The sequence below is a fragment of the Caenorhabditis remanei genome, chromosome III, assembly GCF_010183535.1.
Source record: "Caenorhabditis remanei strain PX506 chromosome III, whole genome shotgun sequence".
Classification (NCBI taxonomy): Eukaryota; Metazoa; Nematoda; class Chromadorea; order Rhabditida; family Rhabditidae; genus Caenorhabditis; species Caenorhabditis remanei.
Window position 1 is genome coordinate 546,615 of NC_071330.1, and position 23,161 is coordinate 569,775.

General features: G+C 35.7%; 4 protein-coding genes across 4 annotated transcripts; 3 read left to right on the forward strand and 1 right to left on the reverse strand.

The window, feature by feature from the left end:
- Positions 1 to 67: 67 nt before the first annotated feature.
- On the forward strand, positions 68 to 922 carry GCK72_008278 (uncharacterized protein; the record flags this gene model as incomplete). Its single annotated transcript, XM_003104964.2, has 1 exon — positions 68 to 922. One exon carries the CDS (start codon positions 68 to 70, stop codon positions 920 to 922), a length of 855 nt encoding a protein of 284 aa, XP_003105012.2.
- Positions 923 to 2,036: 1,114 nt separating this feature from the next.
- On the forward strand, positions 2,037 to 12,703 carry GCK72_008279 (uncharacterized protein; the record flags this gene model as incomplete). Its single annotated transcript, XM_003104934.2, has 15 exons — positions 2,037 to 2,071; positions 2,125 to 2,254; positions 2,963 to 3,095; positions 3,712 to 3,838; positions 4,482 to 4,725; positions 5,591 to 5,738; positions 5,819 to 5,936; positions 6,752 to 6,827; positions 7,023 to 7,152; positions 8,307 to 8,440; positions 8,715 to 8,939; positions 10,106 to 10,203; positions 10,823 to 11,018; positions 11,471 to 11,641; positions 12,488 to 12,703. The coding sequence occupies 15 exons, from the start codon at positions 2,037 to 2,039 to the stop codon at positions 12,701 to 12,703; spliced, it is 2,181 nt and encodes a 726-aa protein (XP_003104982.2).
- Positions 12,704 to 13,195: 492 nt separating this feature from the next.
- Positions 13,196 to 15,861, reverse strand: GCK72_008280 (uncharacterized protein; the record flags this gene model as incomplete). The annotated part of the gene is made up of 7 exons (XM_053726745.1): positions 13,196 to 13,324; positions 13,368 to 13,664; positions 14,775 to 14,892; positions 14,943 to 15,024; positions 15,225 to 15,386; positions 15,706 to 15,792; positions 15,840 to 15,861. The coding sequence occupies 7 exons, from the start codon at positions 15,859 to 15,861 to the stop codon at positions 13,196 to 13,198; spliced, it is 897 nt and encodes a 298-aa protein (XP_053586322.1).
- A 365-nt stretch (positions 15,862 to 16,226) lies between these two features.
- GCK72_008281 (uncharacterized protein) lies at positions 16,227 to 22,891 on the forward strand (the record flags this gene model as incomplete). Its single annotated transcript, XM_003104907.2, has 6 exons — positions 16,227 to 16,295; positions 17,351 to 17,536; positions 19,526 to 19,870; positions 20,611 to 20,822; positions 21,664 to 21,793; positions 22,700 to 22,891. The coding sequence occupies 6 exons, from the start codon at positions 16,227 to 16,229 to the stop codon at positions 22,889 to 22,891; spliced, it is 1,134 nt and encodes a 377-aa protein (XP_003104955.2).
- Between the last annotated feature and the right edge of the window lie 270 nt (positions 22,892 to 23,161).

Sequence of the window (23,161 nt, forward strand, 5' to 3'; positions counted from 1 at the left end):
AATCGATCCATTTTTCAGAGTGGCCTTTTCCTTACTCTCCAATCGAACCAAACAGCTGGTCAAGTCTATGAACCTGGAATGTTCGATCATCGCAATCGACGCACAGGATGATTTTAAAGTGCGGGTTGTCCCTACCGTTCGTGGGATAACCTTCAAATTCAAAGGTTATCAAGTGTCAATCGATAATCCATCCCCTGAAAACATCGAAACAGAGGTGAGTATGGATGGTTATGAATTCACCTATCGCAGACCTGGCTATCGATTCGAGGAGTGGATGAGCCATATCATGGAAATATTCCAGTCCAGGAGTATACTTCATTTTAAGAAAAAGCTACCAGATCTGAAGTCTTTCCGGAAATGTCTCGATTCCTATCGGGTAATGTCAATATCTGAGGACCTGAATACTATCGACATTCGAGAGATTCTGAAATTGTTCAGTGTCCAAAAGGAACTAGTCCTCGGATCGAACCCATTCTCCAATAAAATCGAAAGTAATCCTTTTCTTCACGAAGTTTACATTCAAAATTACGATATGCTCTATCTGGTGGAATGGACTAAGATTGAATTGGACGATTTATTGGCGATGAATGCGAAATATCTCCAAATCGAATGTCCAATAATCTCGGAGAGAGACCTGAACCGCTTTATCAAACACTGGATGGCAGGGAGTAATCCGAGACTCGAACACCTCGACATATCTTTCGACGGAAGGGTGTGGGACAAGAGTGCTCTATTGAGAGGAATTGAACATCAAGTAATACCTGATGGTTATGTAAGACGACTTCCGGATTATATCACGGCTTCAGGTGAATACGAATATATTCGTGGTGGATACGATTTTCATAGAAAGGATGGAACAAGAGCTACAGTTCTGCCTAGAATCTACGGAGATTATGATTTCCATATTTTTGTCTGGTATTAAGAATCTGGAAACTGGCGTTGTTATACAATGAATTGGTTCTGAATCCTCACACCGTCAGCTTTCCATCATTTATTAACTCTGGCATTTCTAACTTTACTTCTCTCTCGTTAATCACTATAATATATTCCTGCTATCCAATAAATTTTTAAAATTTTGAACGTTTTAGATGTTTGAAAGCGCATTCTATCAATCAGGCTAATTATCGCCAACAACGAAACGCGCTCCACTAGAATTGGAGGCAATTTGAAAATTTAATTTTTTCAATTCGGCCTTTTACTCTGGAATTTTGATACGCAGCTTAATCTACCACTTTTTCAGCCAATTTATGCCCGTTTTCCAGCATTTTTAGTAACTTTTCCGACTGTTTTGTGTCTTATCAAGATCAATCCTACTGAAAACTGTTTAAAATTTTAAAATTATACAATTATTTTGAATTTCGCGCTACAATTTTGCTGTTTTCAGTGGAGCGCAGTTGATTTCAGTACTCACGTACAGACCCCGTGTTAAAGATACTGCGGATTTGAAAAGTCTCAATTTCAGACATTTTTTGATAAAATTAACCAAAAAACCACGGGTTTTTCAGACTTTTTACATTAAAAATGAATAATTTTACTGATTTTCTGCTTTTAATACTCGAATTCCTTGAATTTCTACCCGAAAATCTGGAAAAATCTTGAAAATTGAGCCGGAACCCTGTGGAAAACATTAAATTTGCCGAGTCCCGCCGATAGTTTTGCAAGCGTGCTCCATTGAACACATGTCTGCGTCTCCTCGGTCCTCAGACTCTCTTCTTTTTTCAAAGGGAATTCTGCATATTTTCTCTGGAAAATTGAATAGAAAACTGCATGTAATAAAGAATAAAATTTATTTTGAAACAATTTTTATTCAAAAAATAATTAAAATTCACACAGAAATCAATTTTTAATATTTATACTACAGTAAAAAGATTGTTCGTGTCGAAACCCACCCACCCATCTAGTTGCATGCGCCTTTAAATTCTCACCGTACCCCTCAATTGTCATTCAAAAAATCCATAATTTCCGTCCGTCTTCCCCTCGTCTCGCACCGAATAAATCGAATAAATCGCCGTTGAAAAATGTCGCTTTTTGACAGAATGACGACCACAAAAGAGGCCGCATTGAAATATAGGTATAGTTTCAGTCGACAAGATGGCTGAAAATTCGAAATTTTTCGATTTTCAGAACATTTTGCGTGGCGAAAAAGAAAGAAGTGTGGGAGGCGTTGATTCATCACGCGAATTATGCGAAACACATTGAGAAAGTGTACGATATGACGACGGTTTTGCAGAGAGTACAACAAGAGTGTCTTGTGGTGGGTTTTGAGTGAAAAATAATAAAAAATCGATTAGAAAAAGTTGAAAATCGCTAATATAAGCAGATTTTTCATTAAAAATACTTGGAAAATTCTGAAAAAAACGTTAAAATTAGTTTTTAACTGTGAAAAACTGCAGATTCGCAAAAAAAATTCATAGAAATCCGATAATAATTCAATTTTACAGATTTTAAGTCAAAAGCAATAAAAATCTATCCGAGAGGCATTATAAATAGCTCAAGAACGATTAAAACACACGATTTTTGCTAAAAACTTGTAAAAAATTATGATTTTTGCATGAAATTCGCGAAATTTATTGAATATCTCTGAAAAAAGCTTGAAATTACCGATTTTCGTTTTAAAAAATGCTGAAAATTTCAGCAAAACCATTTTTAACATTCAAAACTTCAAGTTTTTACTCAAAAATCATCAAATTCGATTTTTTCAACATTCGAATAAAAATCTATACAGATCAGTCCAATAACAGCTATAAATAGCTTGAAAATGACAGATTTTTGCTATAAATGCGGTAAAATTGATTAAAAATCATCCGAACGCATAAAAATGCGGTAAAATCCTTTAATATCGCATTTTTTCAAAAAATTCAGAGATTTCTACCAAAAACCCGTAAAATCAGGACAAAAAACCTCAAAAACACTGAAAAAATCGATTTTTACCCTCAATTCCCCCATAATTTTTAAATTTCAGTTCGCTCTGGAGAATGGAATCGGGAATCCGGATGTCCATGACGCCGCCGAGCTCATCTTCCCGTTGGCAATGCAAAAAGTGGTCATTAAAGTGTTGAAACCGTATTTTCTCTCGCATTGGGCTAATTTCAGATGTTAGTTGTGGTGAAAAACTGGTTTTCGGCTTGAAAATTGATTTTTTCAGTCATTTCTCATATTTTAAAGCCGAAAAACTGGGAAAAGTTTGAATTTTTAACTTAAAAACTTGATTTTAGGCGAAAGTTAGTCAAAAAATGCAAATCTTTGAGCTAAAAACCGATTTTTTCAGATAAAAATTGAGTTTCAGCTCAAAAAATTTCATTTTCCCCCTAAAGTCCAGTTTTTAGGTTAGAAATTTGAATTTTTGACTGATTTCTCATTTAAAATCGATTTTTTCTGCTGAAAATTTCAATTTAGACTCGAAATTAGCTTACACTTGAGTTTTTAGACAAGAAATTATCTAATATTCAATTTTTTGTCTAAAAGAATCAGTTTTAGCTAATTTTCGGTCTAAATAAAAATTTTAACATAAAAACTTGGCTTGTTATTCAAAAAAATGCAACTTTTCGAGCTAAAAACCGTTTTTTTCAGACAAAAATTAAGTTTTAGCTCAAAAAATTGCATTTTTGAACAACAAGTCAAGTTTTGAGGTTAAAAATTTGACTTTTTGACTCATTTTCCAGTTTTTCCTCATTAAAACTTGATTTCGACCCGAAATTTTAATTTTTCCAGTAGCCGGCTTCAATCCGATCCGAAAAATCGACCATGGCATCGATTTGAACGAATCTCTGTACACGGATGAGAAGAAATTGCAGAATCAGCAATATGTGGCAGATTTCAACGCGTTTGTCAATGAATTGTACGATTTTCGGGCTGTTTTTAGTCGATTTTGGTCATTTTCAGTAATTTTCAGTCAATTTTGGACATTTTTAATAGATTTTAGGCTATTTTCGGTCGATTTCGGGCTATTTTTGGCCCATTTTTGGCTATTTTTAGTTTATTTTAGTCATTTTTAGGCCATTTTAGTCATTTTTAGTCGATTTTAGGCTGTTTCGATCCATTTTTGGCTACTTTTAGTTGATTTTGGGCTATTTTTGGTCGATTTTGCTAATTTTACGCTATTTTTAGTCAATTTTGGGCTATCTTCAGTCGATTTTGGGCTATTTTTAGTCGATTTTGGTTATTTTTGGTCTATTTTGGTCATTACTGGTCCATTTTAGTCATTTTTGGGCTGTTTTCAGTCGATTTTGGGCTATTTTTAGTTGATTTAAGGCTATTTTTGGTTGACTTTAGGCTATTTTTGCTCGATTTTGGTAATTTTTGGTCCAATTTGGGCTAATTTTAGTCGATTTCGGGCTATTTTTAGTCGATTTTCAGCTATTTTTAGTCCATTTTCGGCTATTTTAGTCGATTTAGGGCTATTTTTGATCGATTTTTGTCATTTTTGGTCGATTTTGGTCATTTTTGTTCGATTTTTACCCAAAATCTCCCAATTTTTCCAGAAAAACAGGAATTCTCAATGCAAATCGTCACCTAAACGCCACCGTCTCTCTCATCATCCGAGAATTGGCCGCCTCGATGGTCGTTCACGAGAAACGGGCGTTTGACGATGAGTTGAGATGCTCAATGCTCCAAGAATATATGGAAAGTCTCCGGATTTGGGCGGAGTCAATGACGATGGAGGAGGCGTATCATTTGGTGGCAGACACTATTTATAAAGACGTTTTTCAGTTGTTGTCGAGAAATGTAAGAGCGATTGGAGGTCTTTACTGCTGAAAATTTCAGATTTTTTGATATAAATAACCTCAAAATGTTAGAAATATGAAGAAAATACCCAAACAGACACAATTTCTCATACTAAACATAGCAATTTCAGTCTTTTCATAATGTTTATGCTGAGAACTTCTTGTAATCTTCAAATTTTTTTCATGACTTTATTGCCAAAAATGATAATTTTTTGATATTTGCCCGCAATTTTGAGGTTATAATTATAGATTGCGGTAAAATGCCAAAAATGATTATTTTTGGCACTAGTATCATGCAAATCGGGTTTTTGCATTGATTTTAAAGCTCAAACTCGTATATTTGAAGATTACAGAGAGTTCTCAGCATAAACATTATGAAGAGACTGAAATTGCTATGTTTAGTATGAGAAATTGTTTCTGTTTGGGTATTTTCTTCATATTTCTAACATTTTGAGGTTATTTATACTGAAAAATTCGACATTTTCAGCTCAAAATTGAGTAAAAATGTAGACATTTTTAAAAATTTGGCACTAAAATCGTGAAAATCGTCGAGCTCTTCGGATAAGGAAATTTCGACATTTTCGCACTGATTTTAAAGACTGAAAATGGGTTTTTGTCATAGTTTTTTGTCATAGCAATTTTTTTTTCGAAATTTTTTCTATTTTTCACTATTTTTCAGAAATTCTTCTAATTCTGAATGATAGGCGAAAATTTGACTTTTTCGCGAAAAAATTCAAAAAATTTTTGAAATTTTGAGTTTCGCGCCAATTTGCCCGAGCCGGGCCTTGACAACTATGATTTTTTTTAAAGTTTCCTGAAATTCCAGACCTTCCTATATTTAATTATGTACCTAATTATTATTCCAGGCCTACGAAATGGTCGCTGTCAACTTCCCCGAGAAATTCCGTGAGATCATAACAATGAAATATTGCCTCCTGAAAACCAACAATTACGGGCGGGACGATTTGACGCAACGACTGATTCGAAATGTCGAGACGAATTTGATTATAGCTTGTCAGTTTTCTTCTTTTTCAGTCGTTTTTCTCTGAAAATGTGGGCGGAGTCTGATACCAAAATCTATAAATCTCTTCCAGCCGTCGACACAAAAACCATTCTCCAAGCGTACGCGTCGTGTGTCGAAGCACTCCGTGAAATGGATAATAGTTGTGTTGTGATGCACAAAGTTTGTGGAGTCATCAGAGAGTATTTAAAGTGAGTTATGACGTAAAAACGCGTCAAAGACACCCCAGATTGCAAAAATGCCCAATTCTCACGGTTTACACCTGAAAACGCGTCAAAGGCGCGCCAGTTCCCCAGTGTTCGTTGAAAAGCCGCTTCAAAAGAGTCCCAATTAGTTAAATTTCGGCATTTTTTAAATGTCTCTTGCACAAAAAACGCGTCAAAGGTGCCCCAGACAGTAAAAACGAGCGTTTCAGCGTTTTTTTTAGCTGGAAAACGCGTCAAAGGTGCCCCAAATAGTAAAAACTAAAATTTCAGCATTGTTTGAGCTTAAAAAAACGCGTCAAAAGTACCCCAGTTAGCGAAATATCTGCATTTTTTCTTTTTTTTTTGTACAAAAACGTGTAAAGGTGTCCCAGATAGAAAAAAAACAAGCATTTCGGAGTTTTTTAAACTGAAAAACGCATCAAAGGTGCGCCAGACCGTAAATATAGGGGTTTTCACAGCACCAAAGCTGAAAACGCAGTGGTTTTCAATGATTTATCTTAGAAGAACGCGTCAGAGGTACCCCAGTTAGCAACGTTTCCGCATTTTTTCGATTTTTCATGCACAAAAGCGTCACAGGTGTCCCAGATAGCAAAAACGAGCATTTCGGCGTTTTGAGCTGAAAACCGCGTCAAAGATGCCCCAGCCTGTGAAAATAGGTATTTTCACTGCACCAATTCGGTGATTTTTCATGTTTTATAGGTCAAAAACGCGCTAGAAGTGCCCCAGTCATACATTTTTAATTTCTGTAACTAAAAATGACCAAAAATCCCCCATTGCCACTCCCTACTTCTAAATTTCAGACGACGTCCCGACACAGTTCAACAAATCATCAGTTATATCACGTCGAACAAGAAAAACGAGTTGGAAAGAGATATGGTAACTATTAGTACGTCATGCTTCTTACAACCGCGCTCTACTGCTAAACCGAAGAAAATTGTGTGCGAAATTGAGAGACGCAGAGAAAATAAGACATTTTTAAAGGGAGTTTCAGTGGAGCGCAGTTGTAAGAACTGTGACGAGATAATATCAAAAACTGCCTCTTTTCTCATTCCGCCCCTAAATAAGTTACAGTCAAAAACAGTCCGATCGGCAATGATGGACGAGGACGAATTGAGAGGTGTCAACGACGATTTCCTACCGGAGAACATGGAAACGATGGGATGGGAGAGATGGCTGCCGAATCCGTGTGATGCCACTGTTGGTGCGTGTGGAGAAATGCAAAGTTTAAGCGTAGAACTCTAAAAATCGATAGAAAATGCTCGAAATTTAATGTGAAAATCTCAATTTCCTAGTCGAAAAGCGAAAATTTGAGATTTTTTCAGTCAGAGATCTGGAAAAGTGCACAATTTTTGGTAAAAAACTGAAAATTCATGTCTTTCCATAGAAAAATTGTAATTTTTACCCAAATCATCAATTTTTTCGATTTCAGACTTTAAAAGTGCCAATTTTTTGAAAATCTAAAAGATTCTCAATTTCTCAGCAATAAAACAATTCCTGCAGTCTGGCGCGCCTTAGACGCGATTTTTAGATTGAGATCAGCGAAAACGATGCCACTGTTGGTGCGTGTGGAGAAATGCGAAGTTTAAGTTTAGAACTCTAAACATCGATAGAAAATGCTCGAAATTTAATGTGAAAATCTCAATTTTAAGTCGAAAAAGCGAAAATTTGAGATTTTTTCAGTCAGAGATCTGGAAAGATGCGCAATGGGTTAAAAACTTTGAAAATTTGAGTCTAAAATTGTAGTTTTACATCCAAATTATCGAATTTTTGATATTTTCCAGCAATAAAACAATTCCCGCAGTCTGGCGTGCCTTAGACGCGATTATAGAATCTAGAGCAGCGAAAACGATTTTAGTACAAAAAAAGAGAAAAAAACCATCTGGCGCGCCTTTGACGCGTTTTTAAGGGTTCAATGTTCAGAAATGCTCGCGTTTTTAGAATACTGGCGTACCTTTGTCGCGTTTGAAATGAAAATTTCTCGATTTCAATGAATATCCGAATTATTTTTGACTGGCGCGCCTTTGACGCGTCTTAGATCGAATTTAACAAGTTTTGATACTTAAAACCTGAGGAACTCCAATTTTCTGAAACAAAAACTAGAAAACTCGCAACTGGCGCGCCTTCGACGTGTTTCATAAGTGCAATTTGCCGAAATTCAGTCAAAAATCGCAAATTCAGTATTTGAAAAACCATTATTTGCGATTTATTTCTGACTGGGGCGCCTCTGACGCGTCTCAGGATCAATTTTAGATACGAAACCCCTGAAAAACTCAAAATTTCCAAAATAAAAACTAAAAAATTTGCCACTGGCGCGCCTTCGACGCGTTCCAGTCTCAAAATGAGCCAATTTTCTAGGCGACGGAGCCCCGGGACGTCAAGGAGTCGACGTCTTCAACATGCTTGTTTCGGTCTACGGATCGAAGGAATTGTTCGTCAAAGAGTACCGTAATCTTCTAGCTGAACGATTGTCGAGTTCGGTGGATAAGGATGTAAGTGGGGATTTTGAAGGAAAATTATCGTTTTTAGTTGGAAAATATTTTTTAAAAAAGTGGCAAAAATTACGAAAAATGCCGTTTTTTTCAGCCGAAACTTGTCAAAAATGACGGTTTTCACACGAAAATCTAAAAAATTCCATCCAGAATCATGATTTTTGCAGCCAAAAGTATCGTTTTTAGTTGGAAAATGTGGCAAAAATAGGGAAAAATACCATTTTTTGATTTTTAAAAAGTTCCAAAAATGACGTTTTTTTCATGATTTTTGCAGCCATTCTTCGAGAAACGCTATCTGGATCTGCTGAAACTCCGATTCCAATACAGTGAACTGCAACACTGTGAAGTGATGCTTCGAGATGTGATGCATAGTCAAGAAGTTGATGAATTAGTAGAGGAGAGACGGGCGAATCATATTGTTCCAATCTCTGCGTGTGTCACTTCTTCACATTATTGGCCAAAATTGGAGACCGAGCCGACGGAGAGACTTTTGAATGAGGTTGGCGGCTAAAATTCGATATTAGAACCTTTTTTACTTGAAAATTTCACTTTTTCACATAGAAATCAGAGTTGCATGGAAGTAAACACGGAAGTTAGACGGAAGTGAGTTTTATTTCGACAATATGAAACGAACTGCAAAAATATGAAGTTAATACGTTGTATTGATGGTATTACTACCTTTCGAGCATAGAAAATTCCAACATTTTACTTATCCCCGACCAATAGACTTGAAAAAGTCTTCACTTCCGACTTCCGACTTCCGGGATATTCCGGGTTTCAAAATCAGCTCTTTTTTCAAGTCTATTGGTAGGGAATAGGTAAAATGTTGGAATTTTCTATGCTCGAAAGGTAGTGATACCATCAATACAACGTATTCACTTCATATTTTTGCAGTTCGCTTTATATTGTCAAAATAAAACTCACTTCCGTCTGACTTCCGAGTTTACTTCCATGCAATTCTGATAGAAATGTATGAAAAATATGAAAATCGGGCACGAAAAGTCTGAAAATGAAGAAAATTTAGACGGGGCCGAGGAAGAGACTCTTGGCTTGAATTTTGAGATTTTCGCACCGAAAATCATAATCTGAGGCTAAAAATTGCTATCAGAACGTTTTTAAGTGAAAATTTCACATTTTTCACATAGAAATAGTTTGAAAATGGAGATGAGGCTGAAAACTCTAAAATTTCAGCACAAAAATCATAATCTTATGCTATTTCAACTTTGTTTAACTAAAAATTTTACATTTTCACATGAAAAAGCTAACAATTGTGAAAATCAGGCACCAATAGTCTGAAAATTAAGATAATTCAGGATTTCAGCTCAAAAATCATTATCTTATGTTGTTTCAACCATTTTTGTTCGAAAATTTCACATTTTTACATAGAAATAGTTGAAAAATGTGAAAATCAATCGGCAAAAGTCTGATAATGAAGAAATTTCAGAATTTCAGAACAAAAATCATAATTTTATTCACGAAAACTCTGAAAATCGATTCTAAACTGGCGTGCCTTAGACGCGCAAATCGCACATTCAGTATCTGAAAATCCAGTACTACTCCCGATTTGCTTCTGGCTGGCGCTCCTCTGACGCATTTTTTTGTTTTTTAAGTTCAAAATCTCTCCATTTTCCTCAAAAAAACATCTGAAACGCCGAAATTTTGCAGCTGATGCCCGAATCGTTGACCGAAGCAATGGAAAACTACGAACGAATGTATTTGGAGGCGAAACGCAACCGGAAATTGGTGTTTTATAAGAGTGTTGGGTGAGTCTATGTCTGAAAATTGCTTTTTTTTGTACATAATCGGAATTATGATAATTTTTGGCATCCACACACCCGCAGACACACAGACAGACTCGAAAATTTCATGAAATTTCACTAAATTTGCCATTTTCACCTATTTTATCACAGAATTTTGAGGATTTTTCGTTATAATCGCAATTGTTAGACATCCGGACACCTCAGAAACCTTACAGACACGCAGACAGACAAATGTTAGAAATTAGACTCGGAAAATGAGAAAATTGCCATTTTTCGATATTTTCTGGCATCGGGTCATCCGGAAATTCCACAAGCGCACAGACAGTCTCGAAAATTTCAAGAAATTTGACAAAGATTTTCTTTTTTTTCGCATATTTTACCCAGAATTTTTCCGATTTCTGGTTAAAATCTCAATTTTGGACATCTGGACATCAGGGTACCCCACCCACACACTGACAAACACAAAAATTTCACGAAATTTCACTAAAAATTGCCATTTTTCGCGTATTTTACCCAGAATTTTCCCGATTTTTCGTTAAAATCGCAATTTTGGACACTTGGACACTACGGATACCCTACAGACACACAGACAGACCTTTCGAATAACTTTTCCATTTTTCAGATGCATGGAAGTGTCGATTGAGTTGGACGGTGTCCAAGTGGACCGAACGATTCCCATCGTCTACGCTCAAACTCTGTTTCTTTTCCTTCAAAAAGAGGTTTGGACGACGGCCGAAGTGATGGCTCATCTCAAAGTGTCCGTTGTTCTCACGAAGAAACGATTGGAGTGGCTTGTCAAACAGGGATTCATTAGCATGGTATGCACAGCTGGCGCGCCTTTGACGCGTTTTCGGAAAATTGGGATTTCCAGTGGTTTTAGATTTAAAAACTTAACGTTTTCTGATAGAAATCGTCAATTTGACTATTAAATTCATTTTCAGCATTAAAATTATAAAGAAGAGGGCCTGTCTGGGGCGCCTCTGACGCCTTTCCGAAAATCACTAATTTTCAATCGAAAACTGTTCAAAAATTACTGTTTCCACTCATTTTAGCTAATATATTTGCATTTCTCCATTGTAAATGTTGATTTCTTCCCGAATTTCATGTATTCATCGTTAAAAAATGTGTCAAACATCCATCTGGAGCGCCTTTGACGCGTTATTGAAATTTTTCCGAAAATGTAGGTTATGGTGGTTTTCGCTGAAAATTTTGACAATTTTCTGATTGAAATGGTCAATTTGACCATAAAATTCATCTTTTTTTTCTTCAGAATCCTCTCGTGAGTAGTGACACTTGGTCCCTGACTCGAACTCCGAATGCAATCCTTCCAAATCGTCCGGGAACACCAGAAATCGCAGACGATGAAGACGTGGAGCCAGAAGACAATTCGGATATGGTCGATGCGTTGGAACAGTATTGGGGATACACTCGCAATTATATTGTAAGTTGAATTTAAAAAAAATTATATTTTTCTAGAAGCTCCGCCCATTTTTTAGCAGTTTAGGGGCGGAGACAGCTATAACTTCCGCCAATTTTTTGGAAAATATGGCTGGAAAATAGGATAATACATTTTGATGATAATCCTCAAAAAAAACCTTGAAAAACTATTTTCCAGCCCGAAAATGCTCAAAATTCCAAAATGGGTAGTGCTGGCTGAACGTTTGTTTTTGGGTTTGTAGGCCATGGTATGTTCTTCCACGTCCATTTTAGCTAAACGGAGTGGAAGAACTTGCCGTGGCCTAGAAGCCCAAAAACAAAAAGTTCGGCCAGCACTACCCATTTCGGAACGTAGAGCATTTTGGGGCTGAAAAATCGTTTTGTTTTTTTTTTGGAGATTTTTAAAACATTTTTGCCATTTTGAGCAGTTTTTTTTCGGAATTATTCGGGGTTTGTGAGTATTATGATGGAAATTTTCCCATTTTTCTAAACATTTTAACTCCAAATATATTTACAGATAACCCTAATGATTTTCCAGTCAATAAGTGTCTGAAAATGATTATTTTTCACGATTTTCAGTCATGGAGTGGAAAATCGAGTTTTTTGATTGAAAATGCCTGAAAAACGAGGATTTTTCAAGATTTTTCACCTATAAATTCACATTCCTATTCTTTTTTTTTCGTTGAAAAATCAAATTTTTGGTTAAAATTGACAGAAAAAAGATGATTTTTCACTATTCAGATCTACTCCATGTCCGAAATAAAAGCGTGAAATCCGTATTTTTTGAAGTCCCCTTTAAATATGTTTCAGATTGCTTCCTTTTTCTGTTTTTCCACATTCATTTTTCCAGGCGAACCACGCGCCGAACGGAGAAGTAAAAGCGGAGAGAATGCATCGTGTCTACCGAATGTTCGGTTCGCCAACATCAGCTGGACCCAATTTGGATCATGTCACCGCATTCCTTCAGAGAAAAGTGGCTCTCGGACTGCTGACGTGTGTCAATGGATCGTATCGAGTGGTGGAGGATAAGAAGAAGAAACCGACTGAAACCGGGGGAACTGCCTAGACGATTTCCTTCATTTTTGAATAATTTTTCATTGATTTTCTCATTTTTCTGATCTTAATCATTGTGATTGCAGGTTTTGTTTTATATTCTTATTCCATTTTTTCTAAATCTTCTGAAATTTTGTATTTATTATTTTATTTGAAATCTATATAACAACTGCGCCCACCGCAAACTGTCGGCATCGATTTTCGCGATTTTTATCGATTTTTGCAATTTTTCAAAGATTTTTTCTTGCAAAACTTAGAATTTGATTGTTTTCATTGAGAAATGATTATAGTTGTTCGCCAAAATCTTCCGAATCGTGTTTTTCGAGTTTTTTTAGGTGAATTCTTCAATGAAAACAATCAAATTTTAAGTTTTACCAGAAAAACTCTTTGAAAAATTGCAAAAATTGACGAAAAACGGGGAAAATCTCGCCGCCACTCTCTCGTTTTCGGTGGGGCGCATAAAAAAACAAAACAAATTCATAACTCGTAAAAACTAGAAAAGCGCCTATTCCTTGAGATCAAAAATGTGTGCAAAAATGAGGCATCGCTTCTTCGACTCCACTCCAGAATTCTCGATTTTGCGTCGAACGACATGACCGTGATGGAGATGAAGCGATTTCGAGTGGACAGTGTTCTGAAACTCAATTCTCTATAGATTATCAATAGAGCACACTTACCTTAACAAACTGCTTGCACTTGTCAAACCACTCTTTGTACTCCCCAATCGTCCGCCTCTCCGCCATCATTTTTCGATACAAATCGAACATTTTTCGACATTTCGTTTTGGAGAAATCCACCGATTTCTCCAAAAGTTCCAACGATTCCAATCCGGATTGTTCGAGAAGTTTCTCGGCGAGAAATGACACGTGGATTTGTGTGTTTTCGAATGATGGAATCGGAATTTCAGACAAATCGAGAGGAATTGTGAGACGAGCGGTGGTGGTGAGATTGGAACTGCCGCAATTGGTGCATGTCTGGAACACAGAAATGGTGGAAACGCGCTCTATTGAGAAAGTCTGGCGCGCGTTTGACGCTTTTTTTCAACTCGGAAAATCGTCGAAAAATAGTTGAGACATCCGGACATCCGGACAGACAGATAGATAGACATACACCGTCTGGCGCACCGTTAGCGCGTTCTATTGGCCGAGCATTTATATTGCAACTGCGCCCCACCGCAAACGAGAGAGTATCGGCGGCGAGAGACGCAGAGTTTTTTGATCTATTTTGGCTATTTTTCAAAAGTTTTTTGTAAATTGTGATGAAAAATACCGAAAATAGGTCAAAATCTGTGTCGGCGTGAGAAAAAACTCTGCGTCTCTCGCCTATACTCTCTCGTTTGCGGTAGAGCGCAGTTGCAATATAAATACTTGGCTAATAGAACGCGCCAGACGGTGTATGTCTATCTGTCTGTCCGGATTTCCAGATGTCTCAACTATTTTTCAGGTTGGGAAAAAGCGTCAAACGCGCGCCAGACACAGAAAATTTGAGAAAAACTGCATTTTCCGGTTCAAAGTTAGGAATTTTTCACTTTCACGAGACTAAAATTTTTAAAAAATGTCGGAATTTCCGGTTTCCGTTGAACGGTGGAAATGCGCTCTATTGAGAGGAATTTAAATATCTTCAAATATAGCAAGACTTCTGTTGAAAATGCGCTCCATTGCAAATTTTCCAATTACTGATGGAAATCGCAGAAATGCGACATTGAAATGTCAGTGATGCCAATAGAGCGAATTTGCATTTTTTTTTCTAAATTTGTTCGAAATAATTGCATTTAGAGCGTTCCAAGCTCTAAAACAACCACAATTTGGAAAATAATCCAGTGAAAACGCGCTCTATTGAGAAAATAGACTTTCCGTTGATGTTAATACGCTCTATTAACAAGTTTTCCGAAATTTTTTAATTTTTGGAAAAATTGGGTTTTCAAGCGCGCTCTACTGAACTTTCATTTCGAAATTTCGTATTTTTTTGTGTCGATAGAGCGAGTTTGGATTTCAAACTTTTTAAAAGGATTTTGAATCTGAAAATCTTTATTTTTAATGAAATTTTCGAATTCTTCTCAATAGAGCGTACTTTCCCCAACCTACCCTATCCTCCTTCTTCATTTCCACAAACAATCCATCCGAGTGATTTTGACAGATTTTTGTGAAAACCACGTATTGAAAAGCGTCTTGCGAATAGAGCGCCCAGTCGAATTTGTATGTGCTGAAAATGAGAGAGGGACTAGCTTTTTCTAGGCCACCGAGACGACTTACTGCTCGAATTCCATAGAATTGTAAATATTCGGGTTGTTGGCGGCGAATAGTGATTCCACCTCGTCGTATTTGGATTTTGGTGCTGAAAAAACGGAAATTTTTTAATTAAAATCTCAAAATTTTGAAAATCTGAGGGATGCAAGCGCGCTCTGTTGAGAAAAACTTTAAAACTATGAATTTTACGGCATTTCCAGTCAATTTACACGTAAAAGTCACAATTTTTCATCATTTTCTCAATAGAGCGCACTTGTATCTCCCTGAAATTCAAATTCGAAAATTTACCACTACTTTCCACCGATTCCAGCTCATTTTTCGCCTCCAAATACGACTTTTCCACCCAAATTCCGTGAATTTTCACCCAATTTGAGGGGTTTTCGCGGCGAGACAGTTTTTGGGATTCCAAGATTTCGAAGAATGATGGATCGCTGTCTTTTTCGGGGGATTCTGAAAAAAAATTGAATTTTTTTTCAAAAAAAAATTGAAAAATCATTTTTAGGCCACAACTTTCAGTGTTTTGCATAATTCCGTGTTCCGTACCAGTTCTTCTCCGCTTTTTCTCTTTCTCCTTCCCAGAATCCTTCGATTTTTCAGATTTTTCCGGTTTTTTCGTTGATTTTATGGATTTTTTGAAGTTTTCGGATTTTTTTCGATTTGTCTACAGTTTCCACTCTGAAAATATTGATTTTTCTATCATTTTTCAATTTAAAAAGTTCAAAATGTTACTCTTGTATCACAAAACTCCGATCGTTAACCCAACTGCTACCAGAATTTGATTTTTGAGGTTCTGGTTGTGGGATTTCGGGCGGTTTCTCCGTATCATCGAAGAAATTATTGATCGCTTCAATGTGGCCTAAAAATTTGACATTTTTCATGACTTTTTCTCGTGAAAAAACCCACTTTCCGCAGTAGAAACTGACATTTCGCTCCAAAAATCCGATTTAAAAATTATTTTGTTTTGGGGTACGGTTGACAATTGTCTGCAAACACTCCGCTGTCTCAAGTGCACACAATGCATCACATCTTACGACTTTTAAGAAAACGGGAAAGGAATAAAATCAATGAGTGATTTTTATTGGTTTTCAGCGGTTTTTCTTACTTTTTTCACTAAAATCGTTCTAAAAATCGATGAAAATTGATATTTCAGCATCAAAAAGACGTGGGAAGCAGTAGAAGTGTCGATAAATGTCGTCACGGTATTCAGGTTTGAGAAATTTTTGGTTCTAGGCTGATTAATGATGGTTTTGAGTAGTTTCAGAACGGAATGGACTGTCGGAAACCGAGAAAATGACACTGCCAAAAGTACGGAAGAGGAAGGCACAATTGGTTGATGAAATTGAGGCTTTGAAGAATGAGGTAGGGAAAAAATATATGGAAAAAACGAATAAAAAATGGAAAAATAGTGATTTTCAAGTAGAAAAATAGAAAAATCAATAAAAAATGGTTCTGAAAATGGGAAAAATTGACGAAATTGATTTTAAAAAAAAATCGGTAAAACCACAATTTTTCATTAAATTCCAACTTTTGAGTGTCTGTCTGTGTGTCTGTAGGACAGGATGTCCAAATTTTTTAACTCCCAAAAAGAAACATTGAAAAATGTTGAATTCCTTATTAAAAAAGTGTGAAAATCTCAATTTTTCCAATGAAAAATGTCGAAAAATCGATCAAAATATCCATCTGTGTGTCCTAAAATCCGGATTTCCTCATTTTCCGAATCAAAATGACGAATTTTCTATTAAAAAAGACCAAAAAATCTCATTTTTTGTTGTGAAAACGTCACTTTTGGCCAAAAACCACAATTTATTCTTTAAAAAATCGAAAAATTTAATTTTCAACTTGAAACCATCTGTATGCGTGTCCGAAATTTCGAATTTCCGCTTTTTCCATCATTAAATTTATCAAAATCTTATTGAAAAGGTCTGAAAACCGTCACTCACCCACGAAGACCATGATATATCCATCTGTGTGTCCATATATCCGGATTTCCTCGTTTTTTCCCGAAAGATGACGAATTTTCTATTAAAAAAGTCCAAAAATCACACTTTTCCCTCAAAAAACGCTCAAAAACTCTCAAAAGCCATGTTTTGCATAAATTAGACACATTTTGCTCCAAAAAACACCTTTTTTTCACTGAAAAAATCGAAAAATTTAATTTTAAACTTGAAACCATCTGTATGTGTGTCCGAAAATCCGAATTTCCGCACTTTCCAGTATTAAATTTCTCGAAAACGGTTCAAAAATCATCAAAAATACCATGAAATGTCCATCTGTGTGTCCCAATATCCGGATTTCCTCTTTTACCTATCAAAATTCACTAAAAATGTCGAATTTCCTATTCAAAACGTCCAAAAATCATTATAAAAACGTCACTTTTCCTCCCAATGATTGCGAAATCAAGCACAACATTGTAGGTACGAGAAGTGGACGAAGAACTTGATCAAGTGTATTACACGCATCCGAAATCGAAAGATTATCAGAAAATAGTTGTGAATGGACGAAAGAAATTCAATCAGGATCCATGGAAGGCGTTGGATTGGTTAGCTTCACGGAATATCGTTGCAAAGGATCCCAATGCATTGGCACTTTGGATGAAGGCGGTGAGTTTTTCTGAGAGATTTGAAGCTGTGCGAAAAAAACTTTTTTGAAAATTTTTGACCGAAAAAATCGAAAAATTCGAAAAAAAAATTGTCTGAAAAAATGAGTTTTTGGGAGACAAGAATCTTGAATTTGTATGAAAACTGCTGTGATTTTTTTGGTTTAAAAAACCAATTTTCTCATTAAAAATGAGTTTTTCATCATTTTTTTACCGAAAAAAGGGCGTTTCTATGTTGAAAATTATCAGAAATATGGATTTTTTAGAGTTTTTGAATGGAAAATGAGATTTTTATACTAGAAATGTTGCTTTATTTGCACTTTTTTTAAAAAGAAAAGCAATATTTGGTCAAAAACTGGACGGTTAACTGAAATTCCGATTTTCGAATCAATTTTTGGCTCGCTGTAGGATTAGAAAATCGCTAGTTTTGAAAAAAATCAGATTTCAAGCGTTTTTGATGGAAAAAACAACAAGAAATGGTGATTTTAGCGTTTAAAGATCAATTTTCTCATTAAAAAATAGTTTTGAGAGAAAAAATCAGTTTTTCATCATTTTTATACTGAAAAAAAGGTGTTTCTTTGTTGAAAATTGTCATAAATCTGGATTTTGATGAGTTTTTGGACGGGAAATAACATTTTTTTGTCAATTTTTAAAAAGAAAAGCAATATTTGATCAAAAACTGGACGGTTAACTAAAATTCCGATTTTTGAATTATTTTTCGGCTCACCGAAGGATTTCCATTAGAAAAACGTTCTTTTTTAGAAAAAATCGGTTTTAAGAGTTTTTTGAATGGAAAAATGATAAAAATGGTGATTTTAGCGTTTTAAAGATCAATTTTCTCATCAAAAAATCAGTTTTGACAGGAAAAATAGGTTTTTCATCTTTCTTTTCCTGAAAAAGCGAGTTTCTATGTTGAAAATTATCGAAAATGTGGATTTTTACGAGTTTTTGGACGGGAAATAAGATTTTTAAACTAGAAATATCGCTTTGTTTGCATTTTTTAAAAGGAGAAACAATATTTGGTCAAAAACTGTCTCACTGAAGGATTTTCATTAGAAAAACGGTAGTTTTTTGAGAAAATAATAAATTTAAGACGTTTATGGTTAGAAAATCGGGTTTTAAGCGCTTTTTGATAGAAAAATTACAAAAAGTGATGGTTTTAGCTTTTAAAAACCGTTTTCCTCAACTAAAAATGAGTTTTGGCTAATCTAAATCTTAAAAAAATCAGTTATTTGCGATTTTGAAAAACAATTTGATAACAAAGAGTATTTTGAGAGAAAAGTATGGTTTTTCGTAGAAAAAAAATATAATTTTTATAACTTTTAACAGTGAAAAGTGAAGTTTCACAAGTTTCATCGCAGAAAGTCGGTATTTCCATCCAAAAAGGTACTTTTTTGAGCCAAAATGCTCGAAATCGTCCACTTTTTAATAAATACAATATAATCGAAAAAAAATTCAGTTTAGACTGATTTTTAGATGAGAAAGATGGGTTTTTGAAGCAAAAATACTATTTTTCGTCATTTTTTTCATTTAAAAAACACCTGCAACACGATTTTATCACAAAACTACCGTTTTTCTAATGGAAATCCTTCAGTGAGATAAAAAATTGTTCAAAAATCGGAATTTCGATTTAAATTCCAGTTTTAACCAAAAATTGCTGATTTTATAGCTTCAAAATCTCATTTTCTGTCCAAAAACTCATGAAAATCTATATTTTTGACGCATTTCAACATAGAAACACTTTTTGTTGAAAAATGATGAAAAACTCATGTTTCCTAGCGTTCCTAGCTAAATTCCACTATTTTCCAATGAAAACCCCGATTTCAGACTCGAAATTTCTTGTTTTCCCATCAAAATCTTATCATTTCTGGGTGAAGATCCATCAAAACTACCATTTTCCCATGAAAAATTCAAATTTTTACTTTAAATTCCCGTTTTTCCTCTCAAAAACCTCAAAATTCCCTTAAATCTTTCTTATTTCTTATCGTTTCAGGGTGAAGGTCTATCAAAAAGTGCAATCGGTGAGATTCTTGGAGACAATCGTCCATTTGCTCTCGAGACTCTCGATAAATTCACTCGAGAACATCGTCTACACGAAGTTCCGATTGTTCCCGCCCTCCGACAGTATCTTTTTTCATTCCGACTACCCGGAGAATCTCAAAAAATCAATCGAATTCTCGAGAAATTCGCTGAAATCTATACGGAACAGAATCCATCTTATGGGACAGCGGATCAAGCACATACAGTAGCCTATTCGTGTATTATGGTCAATACGTTGTTGCATAATCCGAATGTTAAGGATAAACCATCGTTGGAGAAGTATATCACTATGAATGAGGTTCGTTTAGAGAGTTTTGGAGCAAAAATGAGAAAAATTGGTTTAAAAAACTGTCTAAATCATGAAAAATTGCTCAAAAATAAGTAAAAATTGACAAAAAAACTGTCTAAATAATGGAAAAAGCTCAATAATGGCAAAAACCTGCCTAAATCATGAAAAATAGCCTAAAAATAGGCAAAAATTAGCAAAAAATTGTCCAAAACACGCGCGAATTGCTGTAGGGTGGACATCGGGACGCGCGGACACACAGACAGACACAGACATCAAATAATCGTCTAAAGTTGCGCAATTGTGGACATCCGAACACACAGAGAGACGGATTCGGGCTGAAAAACTGTCAAAAACCATTTAAAAGACGACATCCGGATTCACAGACATACAGATTTGTCTGTCAGTATTTCCAAATGTCCCGATTTCTTTATTTTCTATCAAAGTGTGAAAAAAAAGGAAAAATCCGAGTTTTTGATAGAAATTGATAGAAAAGAATCCTACTGGCGCGCCTAAGACGCGTTTTTGGAAAAAACACTCATTTTCAGTCGAAAACTGCTCAAAATTTCCGTTTTCTGTAATTCTGGCGTGCCTCTGACGCGTTTTCGAAGGAACACGATTTTCGAGTCGAAAGATTGTTTCTTGCGAAGAAGAAAGGGGAGCTTTCTGGTGCGCCTTTGACGCGTTTTTAACTGATTTCAATGTGGTTTTTGACCAAAACCCTCAAAAAATCCCTTATTTTCAAATTCCAGCAACTCCTGTCAAGCGGTGCTATAACTGTCGAACAACTGACAGAAGTATACGAATCAGTGAGTCTGACACAATTCAAGATACCCGATGAGGTGACACCGACTGGAAAAGGATCAGTGAATGATATACTGTTACATGCTGAAAGAGAGGGATGGCTATTCAAACAGAGCAGTAATCCACTATTCTCTGGTGCTCTTTCATGGAAAAAGAGATGGTAAGACATCGGAAAAATTTGACCTAGAAATCATTAATTTTCTGCAATTTTTCGTTTAATCCCAGTGAAAATCGATCAATTTTAAGCTGAAAATCAATTATTTTTGCAATTTTTCGTCTGGAAAATGTCTAGTGGCTTCAAAACCTATGTGATAGTATAGCTAATCACGTCATGCAACAAAATTGCAATTGTGGGCGTGGCTTAAATTTGGATTACGGTAGTTTGGAAATATGATTCAAAATGTGAAGATGAATATAGATGATGATGATACTCAAAATTCCCCCAAAAAACCCGAATTTTCAGTTCAAAAAAGTGCTTTTTGCGAGTGGTGGCCGAACTTTTTCTATTGTTGGATTTCTAGGCCAGTGTCTGTTTTTTCGAGTGGAACTTGTTTTCTGTCAGTGGCCTAGAAATCCAACAATAGAAAAAGTTCGGCCACCACTCGCAAAAAGCACTTTTTTGAACTGAAAATTCGGGTTTTTGGAGGAATTTTTAGTATCATCATCTATATTCATCTTCACATTTTGAATCATATTTCCAAACTACCGTAATCCAAATTTAAGCCACGCCCACAATTGCAACTTTGATGTAATTAGCTATACTATCAGAAGCCACTAGACATTTTCCAGACAAAAAATTGCAAAAATAATTGATTTTCAGCATAAAAATTGCTCGATTTTCACAAGGATTACCGTAATCCCCGTTTCGACTATAAAGATACATTTTTCAGATAAAAAATTGCAGAAAATCAATGATTTCTAGCTCAAATTTTCCAAATTTTCACATTTTCTCTAATAGAACTCCCCGAATTACCGTAATCCCCAATATCAATGTTTTCCAGGTTCGTACTATCCGAGAACTGTCTGTATTATTTCGATCAGATGACAGATAAGGAACCGAAAGGGATCATCACATTGGCAAATGTGGGAATACGCAAAGTGGAGACACCCGCAAGACCCTATATGTTTGAGGTGAGCGGGATGGAGGACATCTGGACAGACAGACAGATACTCAAAAAATGGAATTTTCAGCTCAAAAACTGCTGAAAAGGTGTATGTGGCCGAATTTTCTTAGTTTGAGTTTCTAGGCCATGGAAAGTTAGTCCCCGATTTCAGAGTGAATTGCGGTTTGAAAACGCGTCGCAGTCACGCCAGCGACAGTTTTTTTGGGATTTTTCCGGGGTTTTCCGAGATTTTTTAAAGGATTTTCTGTTGAAAAGTGGTCACTGTTGGTGGTGGCCGAACTTTTCTAGCTTGGATTTTTAGGCCATGGAAAGTTAGTCCCCGACTTCCGAAGAGTCCAAATTCATACATTTTGAGATTAAATTGCGATTTGAAAACGCGTTGCAGGCACGCCAGATGGAGAAATTGCTAATCTCAGAACAGTCTGGCGTGCCTGCGACGCTATAGCGAAAGAAGAACTTTCCATGGCCTAGAAACCCGAACAGCAAAATTTAGGCCACGCCCACTTTTCAGCAGTTTTTGGGCTTAAAATTCGTTTTCAGGCGTTTTTTTAAAGGTTTTTTTTTTCGCACTTTTGAGCAGTTTTTTTCGGAATTTTTGGAGATTTTAAATGATTTTTTGAACTATTAAGCGGTTTTAAGTATCCTGGGAGTTTCTTTTTCTAAACATTTCATGTCCGAACATATTTTCAGATCCTCTTTTCTTTAAATTTGGGAATTTCTAAGTTTTTGAGAGGAAAAACGGAAATTTAAAGTAAAAATTTGGACTTTTCATAGGAAAATGGCAGTTTTGAACGACCTTCGCCCTGAAAATTTGGGATTTTGATGGGAAAACGGAAAGTTTTGAGTCAGAAATTGGGGTTTTTCATGGGAAAATAGTGGAAATTTAGCTTCAGCCTAATCGATGAATTTTCAGATCTACTCCCTATCGGATGGTCAAATAAAAGCGTGTAAAACGGAACAAGACGGTCGACTCGTCGAGGGAAGACACTCAATTTATAGAATTTGTGCAGTGAATGATGAAGATATGAGATCATGGATCAATGCGATATCGAGAATGATGGCACCTCAACAACATTTGTTGACACGTCCCAAAAGTACTCATTAGACTGATTGAATGCCATTTTATGTGTGTGTGTGTAATTAACTGAAAGTTATCATTTAGAAGTTTGAGAGCGGGAAATTTGAATTTTTGAGATTCAAGGATGAAAAATTGCGATTTTTCAAGTTAAAATTGGGTTTTTATACTCGAAAAATGGGGTTTTCAGATGAAAATTTGCTTGAAAGTGCCAATTTTTGAACTTCGATAACAGATTTTAGCATGAAAATGCGATTTTTTGAGGTTTTTAAGTCGGAAATTGGCGATTTTGGATTCCGT